Source organism: Chlamydotis macqueenii, chromosome 1 (assembly GCF_036417535.1).
Source record: "Chlamydotis macqueenii isolate bChlMac1 chromosome 1, bChlMac1.mat, whole genome shotgun sequence".
In the NCBI taxonomy this organism is placed as follows: Eukaryota; Metazoa; Chordata; class Aves; order Otidiformes; family Otididae; genus Chlamydotis; species Chlamydotis macqueenii.
Window position 1 is genome coordinate 13817545 of NC_141556.1, and position 11750 is coordinate 13829294.

The 11750-nt window shown below is 41.7% G+C and overlaps 1 protein-coding gene and 1 long non-coding RNA gene across 3 annotated transcripts; one reads left to right on the plus strand and one right to left on the minus strand.

Annotated features, from left to right (window-relative positions):
- The first annotated feature begins 560 nt into the window (after window positions 1-560).
- Window positions 561-7496, plus strand: ARMC10 (armadillo repeat containing 10). Of its 2 annotated transcripts, none has more exons than XM_086746081.1 (6): window positions 561-717; window positions 2453-2598; window positions 3775-3903; window positions 5189-5365; window positions 6439-6510; window positions 6748-7496. In XM_086746081.1, the coding sequence occupies exons 1-6, from the start codon at window positions 576-578 to the stop codon at window positions 7000-7002; spliced, it is 921 nt and encodes a 306-aa protein (XP_086602207.1). In that variant the 5' UTR covers window positions 561-575; the 3' UTR covers window positions 7003-7496. The 2 variants fall into 2 exon arrangements, with proteins under 2 accessions (XP_086602207.1, XP_086602198.1); XM_086746072.1 differs by having other exon boundaries at window positions 565-717; window positions 6909-7496.
- A 2947-nt stretch (window positions 7497-10443) lies between these two features.
- LOC147601973 (uncharacterized) lies at window positions 10444-11731 on the minus strand. The gene is made up of 2 exons (XR_015258369.1): window positions 11653-11731; window positions 10444-10513 (listed from the first exon to the last, which is right to left on the minus strand). It is a non-coding gene; the product is annotated as an uncharacterized LOC147601973 (long non-coding RNA).
- Between the last annotated feature and the right edge of the window lie 19 nt (window positions 11732-11750).

Genomic DNA, 11750 nt, shown 5'->3' on the forward strand with positions numbered 1-11750 from the left:
CGCGGACAGCTGCGCACCCGCGCCCCTCCGACTGGGGCACGGAGCGGTAGCAAGGCTTTCGTGTACTACGAGGCAGGGAGAGGAGCATCTGTAACCGCTCCGGGTGGTCCCAGGGGGTCCTTCCAGCCCTCCGCTGCCAACGTTGCCTCGCCAGCGCTTTGCCTCTCCCCCCCGGCGGGACGTTCAGCGCCGCTGAACGCTGCCGCTGCTCCTGCCGCTGCCGGCGAGCACCGCGGCGGCCCTGCGCGTTTGGCGGGCGCTGGGTGCCCCACAGGGCAGCAGCACCTGAGCAGCCACGGCCTCGCGTTCGTGCTTAAAGCCGAGCGCACAGGCAGCGCTCGCAGGGTCAGGGTTTGCTCAGCAGCTGTACGCAGCGTCGTCGCTACGCGGATCTGCGCCCCGCTGCACCCCAGCAGGCCCACGACCCCCCTGCGCCACGCACGGCGCTGTCGGCTCGGAAGCCCCTCGGCGGGGCAGAGCCGCGGGCCCGGCGGGGAAGGAGGGAGGGACCGGGGCGTGAGCCGCGCCGGATGGGGAGGTGGCTTCCGCGGGCGGCGCGGCCGCGGCCCGAGGCAATGGGCGAGGCGCGGGGGGCGGCGGTGAGAGCAGCGGCGATCGTGCTCGGGGCGGGCGCCTGCTACTGCCTGTGGCGGCTGGCGGCGGGCGGCCGGCGGGGGCGGCGGGCGGTGGCCGAGGCCGGCCCGGGCCCGCCGTCAGGTGAGGGACATGGCGGGCGGCCGCGGCCGGGCCTCGCGGTGCCGCTGGAGGCGGAGGCGGCTCCGCCGAGCCATGGCGCGGCCCGGGGGAGAGGGGGTCCATCTTGGGGTTCCAGTGATACCCCCCCCTCTGTGAGGGGTACCACTGTGCTGCTTATCGGCCTGCTAGGAGCCGTGAGACGTTTGTAAAGGACTCCAGAGCATGTCTTACTTTTTAAAAAAACCCTAATTCACTTTTTTTAAGTCTATCATAAAGTGTGTGTCCAATCAGTGTATTTACTTAATGAGCTGACTTGCTGTTCTTTTATCACAGTTATTTATGTTCCCCTGTAATTCAAAGCTAAACAAAGAGTTCAGATGAAGGCAAGGGTGAGATGAAGATGAAAACCAATTTTGTTTTTCCAGCTAGCTCTTAGAATCACAGAAGGGTTTGGGATGGAAGGGACCTTCAAAGGTCATCTAGTCCAGCCCCCTGCAAGGAGCAGGGACATCTCCAACCAGATCAGGTTGCTCAGAGCCTCATCCAACCTGGCCTTGAATGTTTCCAGAGATGGGACATCCACCACCTCTCTGGGCAACCTGTGCCAGTGTTTTGCCACCCACAGTGTAAGCGATTTCTTCCTTATATCTAGTCTAAATCTACCTTCTTCTGTTTTAATACCATTACCCCTTGTCCTGTCACAACAGGCTCTGCTGAAGAGTTTCTCCCCATCTTTCCTATAAACTCCCTTTAGGTACTGGAAGACCACTACAGGGTCTCCCCGGAGCCTCCTCTTCTCCAGGCTGAACAGCCCCAACTCTCTCAGCCTGTCCTCAGAGGAAAGGTGCTCCAGCTCTCTGGTCATCTTCCTGGCCTTCCTCTGGACTCCCTCCCACAGGCCCATCCAGTCCTCTTAGATTATCATAATTAACTCTGACCTCTTTTTTTTTTTTTTTTAATTTTTTTCCTCCAAAGAATACTATGGTGTTTGGCTGGTGAGATGGTGGCAGCAAATATTTGGAATTATAAAGGACTAGTTAGTTTGAAAGTCATTTCATGTCATCTGTGACTAGTTCAGTAGTCATAGATTGAGTCTTCAGGCTGTTCAGCTAGCTAAATAGTTCTGCCTCCAACCTGCCTGAAAATGGTCTTTGATGCTGTTTGTGTCACCCTCTTATGAAAGCCAGGTACTCCATAACCTCATCCTGACTCAGAAACAGCCTTCCTCAGTGGGCCAAGTGATGCCATTCTTAACACTGTGGTGTTACTTTGTCAGAGGACCTCAGGGTACTAGCAAAACATCATTATCATAATTTCAGGAAGTAGTAGTCTGCAAGTTGGAAGTTTTATTTTCCTTTCCTACAGTGTCCAGACAGATTTTCACATTTCATTTCAGGCAACACAAGGGAAAAAAATTGTAATGTTTGGTGAATATTCCTAATAATTTTGAAGGAGATGTTTGCTGTTCGTTAACCAAAGAGTAGCGTACCTCAGGCTCTTATTATGTATTCCTTTTGTTTTCTATTTTGAAAAGAGTTAGTCGGAGGACTCAGGAAAAAAGACGTTAAGTCCAGCTATTGTAAAACACAATTTTTTTGCCATGTTATGATGGCTGGGTACAAGCAAACTTAGAATAATGCACCCTACAGCTGAGAGCTAAACCTCAGCTTTGTAAAAAAAAAAAAAAACATTAGGTGGTAACTAAGTGAAATGTCTCTAACTTGGTATCAAGTATTTCATTTTTAAATGCTGACAGACAACCGTCCTCCAGAGTCAACCCATACCATGGATGCGGATGCTCTGCAGAAACTTATTCATTTGCTCCAGGCCACAGATGATCCATTAATTCAAGAGCAAGCTTTAATCACTCTGAGCAACAGTGCTGCCTTCTCTGTAAATCAAGTGAGTATTGTTCTGTAGAAAACAACAGTGTTTCAATACCAGTCAGTATGGAAGATGAGAGGTGCTGTTTTGCTGAAGTGACACAGGATTGAGAGCTAGGATAGCTTGTGTTCTAAAATCCATTTTATGTCTCTGCCTTAATTTCTGCTAGCCCAAATAATATTATTTACCATCTTCACAAAATGTATCTAAGTTTAATGATGGTACATCTTAAAGTCTGTACAGAGTTCTGTATTTTCAAAGTGCTGTAAATACCTTTATATCTTGTTATGTACATTTACATAATGTTAATGAAAGAGTTGAACTGGAAAAAGGTTAAATACTTTCAGGATCAGATCTGAAATTTATTGAGATAATTTAAATTATTTTTTTTATCTTTCCAAAGTTGTATGCCATTTACATCTTAGCAACTTTGCGATTATTCAGGTATCTTCGAATCAGTTGGAAATATGCAGAAAAACTTTGAGCTGGATGCAGATTTTCATGCCTTTGTAAAGGTTTAACCTCCAGGGTCCCACCTTTTTTTTTTTTTTTTCTCCTTTAATATAATCCTTGTTGCAGCTGTCTATTCTGGCTTCTCAAAACTGTTTTCTTAATATAAATCTCTCAGAACAGAGTGTAACTGAATCTCAAGGCCCATTGGCCCATTTTTCATTTTCTTGAAAACAGTACATGGTTTTCTCAGTGATAGTTAGAGTCTAAGTGAGAAAGATTAAAAAAATAATCACATATAATGCAAAAGAAAGATAAAAGTTTTAGAACTTCTACTAGTAATAATATCAAGCTGCATCTTGAAATTCTGTTCTGTTCGGTCAGGACTTTTGGGTACTGTGACCTGGCTTGGCTATTCTATAAACTCATTATGCATATTACCTTTGATTCTTTAAAATCTAAAATGCTTTAAGCATGATTTGCAGGCCAAATTTTAAAAGTAAAGGTGTTGTGCCATTGTGAAATAATGTCAAATAATGCTTTGGCCCTAAGCAGGAGTATTCTTAATTTCAGTGGAAGCAATAAGGCAATATCTGCTAACACTCTCTCTTTAAACAGAGTAGTCTGTTCTGGGAGTCTTCGTTCACACATTTCATTTGCATTAAAATGGAAACTTTAAGGAAAGCCTTCAGCATTTAATTTCAGGTTTTAATAATAATATTAAATATCTGTTTTATATTTCAGGATATAATCCGAAATTTGGATGGCCTTTCTGTTATTGGAGGGATGCTCTCAGATTGTGTTCCCAAAGTTAAAGTACTAAATGCACTTAATAATTTGAGTATGAATATTAAAAATCAGGAACAGATACAGGTAAGTTTCTTAAAGGGAAAAGTCAAAGTAATTGAGGTGCAGGAGACAGCACAGGGCTTTCAACAGATTTGTTAAATACAAGTCAGGATGCCAAAATGTTTTGAGGTTAGACGTACGAGTTAGAAGATCTGGATGACCTGTGTGTTCCGAGGCCAAAAGGATAACTTAAAAATGCACTGCATCACTGGCGCTTAATTTTTTTTAAAAGACAGTTAGGAAACTAGGCAGTTTGTGTTCAGCTTTCATCAAGTGCTATTAAACAGAGATGGTGCTGCTAAGTTTATAGTGAAGATATGTGAGGCAAGATGATTTCCAAACATGTCTAGAACAGCAGCAGTGGTTGTTTAATAGGATGGATTGCAAACTGAACTTAGCATGACTCCTTAGGCAAGGGAGAGGAAAACAGTAATTGATCCCCTGGGTTTGTAGAAGACCAATTTTTTCAGGGTGACAGTTTCATCTTAAAAGAATAGTGTGTGGTTGTTGTAATTTAGCCCTGCTCAGGACCAAGCTACGCAGTTTCACTCTCCCAACCCTCTGAGAGAATGCAGGAGAGAAAATATAACAAAAAGCTTGAGGTTTGAGACAAGAACAGGGAGAGATCATTAGCACGGCCATTCCTCTCACAAGAAATTCTTCACTATCAGGCTCAGGTTCTCTTCACATCTCCTCTCTTCACTTCTCTCGGCCCAGGCGGCCACCCGGCGGGAGGCCAGAAGGTGAGGGCTGCAAGGCCCACAAGGTTCATGCCTCCCCCTCTCTGCTCCTCGCTTCTGCTTCTTCACCTCTTTTTTTTTATTTTCCCCTGGAAAATATTAGTTGTTAATGTCAGCTGTCATCATTCTTCCTGAGGAGTATTGCGGTGAATGGGCCACATGGCTGGAAGAAGGGATTTCATTCCAAGACTTGTCCTTAGCTTGTTCTCAACATGTAAGAAGACGTTAGTTGCTTTAAGTGATTTTTGAAATAACTCCTTAAAGCACTTGTGCAACTTCTGAGATGGAGTCAAAGGAATTTGGGTTTTCAGAGCAATTTATGCTTCAGGAAGGTCAGTGAGCATAACTCTGTAATGTCTGCTTCTATCATGCCAGTAGAATGTTTGAATATATTCAACACAAAACAAAAAAGTACTTGTTTCCAAGAACCTTGATCAGGTTACATATTTGGCCAGCAGTGTTGAAGAAGTATTTACACTACTGTGGCTAGGCCACTGGCACTGTTTGTTAATAGAAAATCTGCTGGTATAAAAAAATGTCTTTTTATCTCTTTCCCTTTTTTTTCACAGGTGTATATTACCCAAGTTTGTAGGAACGTTGAGTCATCTCCCCTGAACTCTGATCTGCAGCTAGCTGGACTCAGATTGTTGACAAATATGTCTGTTACCAGTGACTACCACCATAAGATGATAAACTCAATTCCGTGCTTTCTTCATTTGCTTTCAGAAGGAACTGAAAGGACACAGGTACTGGGTAGTGTATTGTTACAAACCATTTATGAAGCTGCTTTATTTGCCTGCTTTTTACTGTTTTTCTAAAATGGTTTAAACTGTGTCTAGAAAATCAAATACTCATTAATGATAGCAGATAGTACCTAAAATCCGTAAAATGTGGATCTGTATTACTTTCTCAGAATAAGTTCAGGAAAAGGGGAATCTTCATAGCAGAACCAGTGGGCTAGGGGTCTACCAAACAACCACCGTTTGCACTGTTATTCTCTTATGCCTTTGCTATAGCAACTCCAGAATTCTCTTCTGCTTGCTAAACATTGCTGCTGCATCACAGAGCAAGGAAGATCTGCATCTGAAAGGCTTCGCTGAGGCATGAATCTCTCTAGGGAAACATGCCAAGCAGTGATAACCTGTAATGAATTTCTGTTCCCTTATGCTTATTACATCTTTTGCAACACTCCTGACTGCAGTGGGAAATTGTGCTTATTTGTGAATTATTTTAATAGTGAAAGAAGATAAAAGCTTCAAATAGGGACCAAATTTTATTCAAGATGTCCCAGTACCATCAGTATCAATGTACTCAGTTGCTCTTTCAAATCAAAACTAGTTTTCCAAAACACAAATTTCCCTTAAACTTAGCAGACCTATTTTACTGAAGTACAATAAATAGCATTTGGTCTTTTCTTCGTATTTAGTTAAAATATCACTGTCACAAGGTCCAGGAAAGTACAAAGGTGTATTTCTATATGCTTCTGATCACATTTTAAATCAGTACTTGATCATCCTCTGTGTATTTTTAAAATATTCCTTATTCTGCCTACTGCAAGTTGTGCATAGATCTTGCCTTATTTTAATGTTTAAGGCAAACTGAATTTGCTTCTAAAATATCTATAACTTAGTACATACGTGCTAGAGACTCCATAATCTCTCTTTTTCCCTATACCAAAGACTGAAGTGCACAACTCAAGATGTTATTTGACCCAATCTACCTTTTCCTGTCCAAGTCAACACTGACATTATTGACGCTCATTACTGCTGTACTTACTGATTTTGGAGCTTGTAATGAACTTGGATGTTCCTCATTTCAGATTCAAGTTTTGAAAGTACTTGTGAACTTATCTGCAAACCCAGCCATGACAAGACATCTTCTCAGAGCTCAAGTAAGATTCTTGCTATTTCATTGTATTTTTAGCATTTATACATGTGTATAAAAGAGAAATGTGCATGCTGTGCAAGTTTCTGGCATGCTTTCACAACATACAGAGTTCTGGTATTTCATAGGGTTTCTGGTTTAGATAGTTCAGGTTTGTTTTTCCCATTTTTTTAAAAGGTAAGAGATTTAGTTACATGTACTTATTGCTGATGATTAAGTATGGATTATTTCTTGAAAATCCTAGGTGCCATCATTGTTGTTACTTTTTGACACCTGTATAAACAGAGATATTCTGCTTAGAGCCCTGGCATTTGCAGCAAACTTGAAAAAGAACATGAACAATGAAGATGGCACCATGATTCAGGACCAATACAGTGAAGATTCAATTTTCTTTACACTCTGCAGGGACTCTGCCCCATTCGCTCAGAAACTGGCATCTTTGTTGCATCACCCCGATGCAGAAGTGAAAGAGCAAGTTGTGAGACTACTAACACAATAGCGACATTTTAGAAAACAGACTGGTGAAAATATCTGTCCTTGTTTTGGCAGGGATGGAGTTAATTTTCCTCTTAGTAGCTGAGGGGGATTTCATATGTGAAGAATGTTGATAAACACACTGATGATATGGGTTGTTGCTAAAGTGCCCAAGGACACTGTCTGTCTTTCACATCTCACTAATGTGCAGGTCCAGGAAGCTGGGAGGGATAGAGCCAGAAGAATTGAACCAAACTGGCCAAAGAGAGTATTCCGTGCTGTGAACATGCTCAGTATATAAGTGGGGGTTGGCCAGAGGGGGCTTCTCTCACCCTCTCACTCCTTTGCTGGCTGCTCCATTTTGTTTCCATGATCGCTGCTCAGGACAGGCTGTATTGGTCATTGGGACATTGGGTGGTGAGAAATTGTGCATTGTTCATTTTGTATATTTTAGTATCCCCATGTTTTGTTATTATTGTCATTTTCCTTTGCTATTCTAGTAAACTGTCTTCATCTCAACCCACGAGTTTTTCTTTCTTTCCAGTTCTCTCCCCCATCCCACTGGGGAGGGAGAGCGAGCAAGTATGTGGTGACCAGGGCTAAACTACAACTAACTATCTAATCTTAAGAATGCTATGCTAAAAAAAGCCCACAACAAACAAACCAAAGAAAAAAGTTACTGAATACTGCCATATTAGTAGGCACAAATCAGTTACTACATCACTACTAAAGAGTGTGCAACATATTTAATATCGATAGCATAATAGATTTATTTTACAAGCAACATAAAAGCAATACCTTAATTAGGACTGAGAAACCACTGGACAGCTGTTACATATACACAAAGAGGGGGAATAGTTTAAAACATGAAAACTTTCGTATGTACAATGAACATTTTAAATAGATGAGTAAAGTAAGAATATTTCAATTTAATGTCATAAAGAATTTTTGTTGCCTTAAATATTTACAATTGTTGAATGAATATGTTAATCTGATATGTACTAAATGGGTGCAGACAAATCTTAGGAAATAGTAAAAAAAAAAACAAACAACAAACTATCATCTTTCTACAAAATCTGTATTTTCAATGAAAACTGCATATTAAAGTTACCCAGCCTATGTTTTTTCACCTTACCTGCACAGAAGATATTCTAAACCTAGATTCTCATATACTTAGTGTATCCATCCCATTTAGCCAAGCCGCAGTTCAGTTAACCACAGCTGTGTGAGGTTTCCACACTTGAAAAAAATCAAAAGGATTTTATCATGCTTTAAAATTGTCACTTTAAGAAAAGCATACATATTTTCAAAATACTTTATTATGAATCAAAGATTATATGCAACTGCAATTCAACATTTTTTAAAAAGTCTACAGGAGCAGTACTATACACATTTTTACCAAATCTTCCTGTTGCGTAGCAGCCCTCAAGCCTGCTTTCCTTGGAGAGCTTTACTCCTTTTTCTCTGCTACTGGAACATCATCAGAGTAAGTGCTTCTGTTGAGTTAGTCCCCATAAAGTTTTAGTCATCAATGCAGCATTAATTCAAAATGAAATGGAATACATATAAACATCATTGTAAGAGAACCTACAGGCAGTTTCACTGATGAACATAAAACATTATAGAAAACATTTTATACTGAAACGAGACTACTAAAACTTCCTGGATGCTGCATCATAGAGAACATAAAAAAAGCATCAGATGTAAAGGCTAGAATACAAGTTTTACAACCTTATACCATTTTTAAGAGAGTTATATTACCTAAACTATTACCAAATGCTTCATCCTTCTGAGTTAATGTACCCACTCTGCTCTTAATAAAATACTATTATCTTGCTTTCTGTAATTCAATAGATATTTTATTTATTTTTAGTAGGAAACTTTGCAAATAGCTAAAACTGCAAGAAAAATGTGACCTTGAAAATTCAACATATCTATGCCCTGATCAATACAGGGATAAAGGTAGGTGTATCTAGTTTTTCTGCATAGGTAGTTTTAACTCCTCAGGAATACCATTAAGGCAGAAATAGAAGCTGGCATGACTCCCAGTCAGAACCCTGGCAATCGTTGCACTGACCATGAACTTCCCTTTCTCCTTGCCACTGCTCCAAAAACACTGTTCATTTTGTGAGACACAAATTACATAACAATCACTTAATGTTTTGCCACTTTTTGTAGATTTTTTTTTTCCATTTCTGTATTTAACAAAGGAAAATAAAGGCTAGGTCAGACATTAAGAATTTACAAATCCCACCTTTCTCTTCTGACACAAGAACTTAGACTAGTCTGGTCTAGGTGTATCCAATATATATGTTTTCTTAAGCTCAGCAATGGAGATGTCTAGATGTCCCTCTCCATGTTCTCCAACCTAAAAATAAGTTTTGCAAACTTCATCTTTTTGATAATTAACGTTGATCTCTTATTCTTTGCTTTGATCGCCGACAGAAACAAGTGACCATTGTCCCCTTTTCTAAAAATACATGAAAACTTCGTTGTCTCAGTCTTCTTTTTCTGGTCTAGAAAGACCTATTTTAAAATGCGTTCTTCTTAGAACAATGCTATTGAGATGTTTTGAAATCACGCAAGATTCTCCTTTTCTGTCTTCACACAAGTGTGTCTGATTTTTTTTATGCCCCGCCCCACATCCTAGGTGGAATCTTATCAGCACCAAGCAAAGCATAACAGTCACCGTTCTACATTAAAATGCTGTGAATTAATAGATCCAAAAGAAAACATATACCATTACTGACATTTACTTTCTGATCCTTGTCAGTACTTCTCAGCTGTCCGGCTGCTTATCTGGGTATTCTCTATTTTAGTTTCATTCTTTCTTAAGTAGAGAATTTTACAGAATAGTCTATTTATTAATTTGAAAACTGAAACAAAAAACAAACAACTTCAGTTTTAACTGTGTCCTTCAAAGTACTCAAACCATCCTGCAGCTTGGTGTCCTCCACAATATTACGAACATGTAATATGCATTATGTTATCCAAATCGTTACTGAAGCTGTTGTGCAAATACAAGGCCCAACAGAGACTTCACCTGAAATACCCTCCCAAAATCAACACTGAATGACAGAGTAGTTTTAAACAATTACAAACACGTTCTGGTGAATACACCTAGACTGTACTAGGATTACCTTTTCAAATAAAGAAATATTGATGTTTGTCAAATATGAATCCCACGAAAGGAATATAAGCTACTTTTTCTTACATGGAAACATGATCCCGTGTTCCAGAACTCTTCCTCAGCATGAACTTGGACAAACTGACCTTTGCCTCCTTGTGCTGGTCTTTGTTGGTATTAAGATCTGTAAGACTTCTAGGACTTCCCAATATACATTTTTAAAATATAACTGTCAACAGTTAAAAGATTACTTCTATTCACTCCTAGCATGAAATCTCCTTAGCTAATTTTAATTAATTGCCAGAAGTTCATGTCTTTAAATTGCAGGGAAAGAACGTGTCTTTTTAAATTTATCTTTATGGAGTATGAACATAAAATATAATGCACAAGAAGAGGGGAAAAAAATACACTGTCGTGGTTTTGTTAGTGAGGGGGGGCCTAAGGTGGTAGCTTCTGTAGGAAACTGCTAGAAGTCGCTCCCCTTTATTCAGTGGACTCGGCCGGGCCTAGGGCGGACCTGCTGCTGGCCAAGGCCGAGCCGATTGGTAGCAGAATGTTCCGTGATAACGCCTCTGCGATAACGTATTTAAGAAGGGGAAAACAGAAAAAAAAGAGAGAAGAGAAGATGTGAAGAAGCTGAGCGGGGGCAGAGGCGCAGGCACAGGCCTATGGGCCTTGCAGGTCTCACCCTCTGGCCTCTCACCAGGCAGCCGACTGGGCCCAACTCGGTCCAGCCCGGCTGCAAGAAGTGGAGAGGAGATGAGAAGTGAATAAGATGTAAAAAGATCCTGAGAGACAACTACCAGCCTGTTGTGAGGAACGGCTGCAGATGCCAAGGTCAGTTCAGAAGGAGGGGGAGGAGTAATGCGGCTCCTGGCCAAGATTCCCCTGCAGCCTGTGGTGACGACCATGGTGGAGCAGGTTGTCCCCCTGCAGCCCATGGAGGTCCACGCAGGAGCAGAGATCCACTTGGAGCCCGTGAAGGACCCCGTACCATGGGAGGTGGATGCCTGAAGGCAGCTGTGGCCCATGGAGGGCCCACTGGGACAGCTGTTCTAAAGGGACTGCACCCCGTGGAAAAGATGACCCACGCCAGGGCAGTTCCACGAAGGACTGTGGACCATGGGAGGGACCCCACAATGGAGCAGGGGAGGAATGTGAGGAGTTCTTCCCCCGACCATGAAGCAGCGGCGTAAAACAACGTATGATGAACTGACTGCAACCCCCATTCCCTCTTCCCCCCCTGTGCCGCTCGGAGGGGGGGGAAGGTAGTAGAGATAATGTTAAGCTTGGGAAGAGGGAGGGGTGGATGGAGGTTATCTTGTTCTCTGTCTCATTATCCTGCTATTTGTAGTAATAAATGAATAGTTTTCCCCAAGTTGAGTCTGTTTTGCCCGTGACTGTAACTTTAAGGATTTCTCCCTGTCCTTATCTCAAACCTCGAGCCGTTTTTCTTATATTTTCTCTCCCTGTTCTCTTGGAGTGTGGGGGGAGTGAGAGAGAGACTGCGTAGTCTGGTCCTGGTCGGGGCTGAACTACGACATACACATATCCCATAGACTAAAACAAATAATGAATTATGAAGAAGACTACCAACCCTTTTTATTGGCAACATTAGGCTTTAATTCTGTAAATTAGCATGGCAA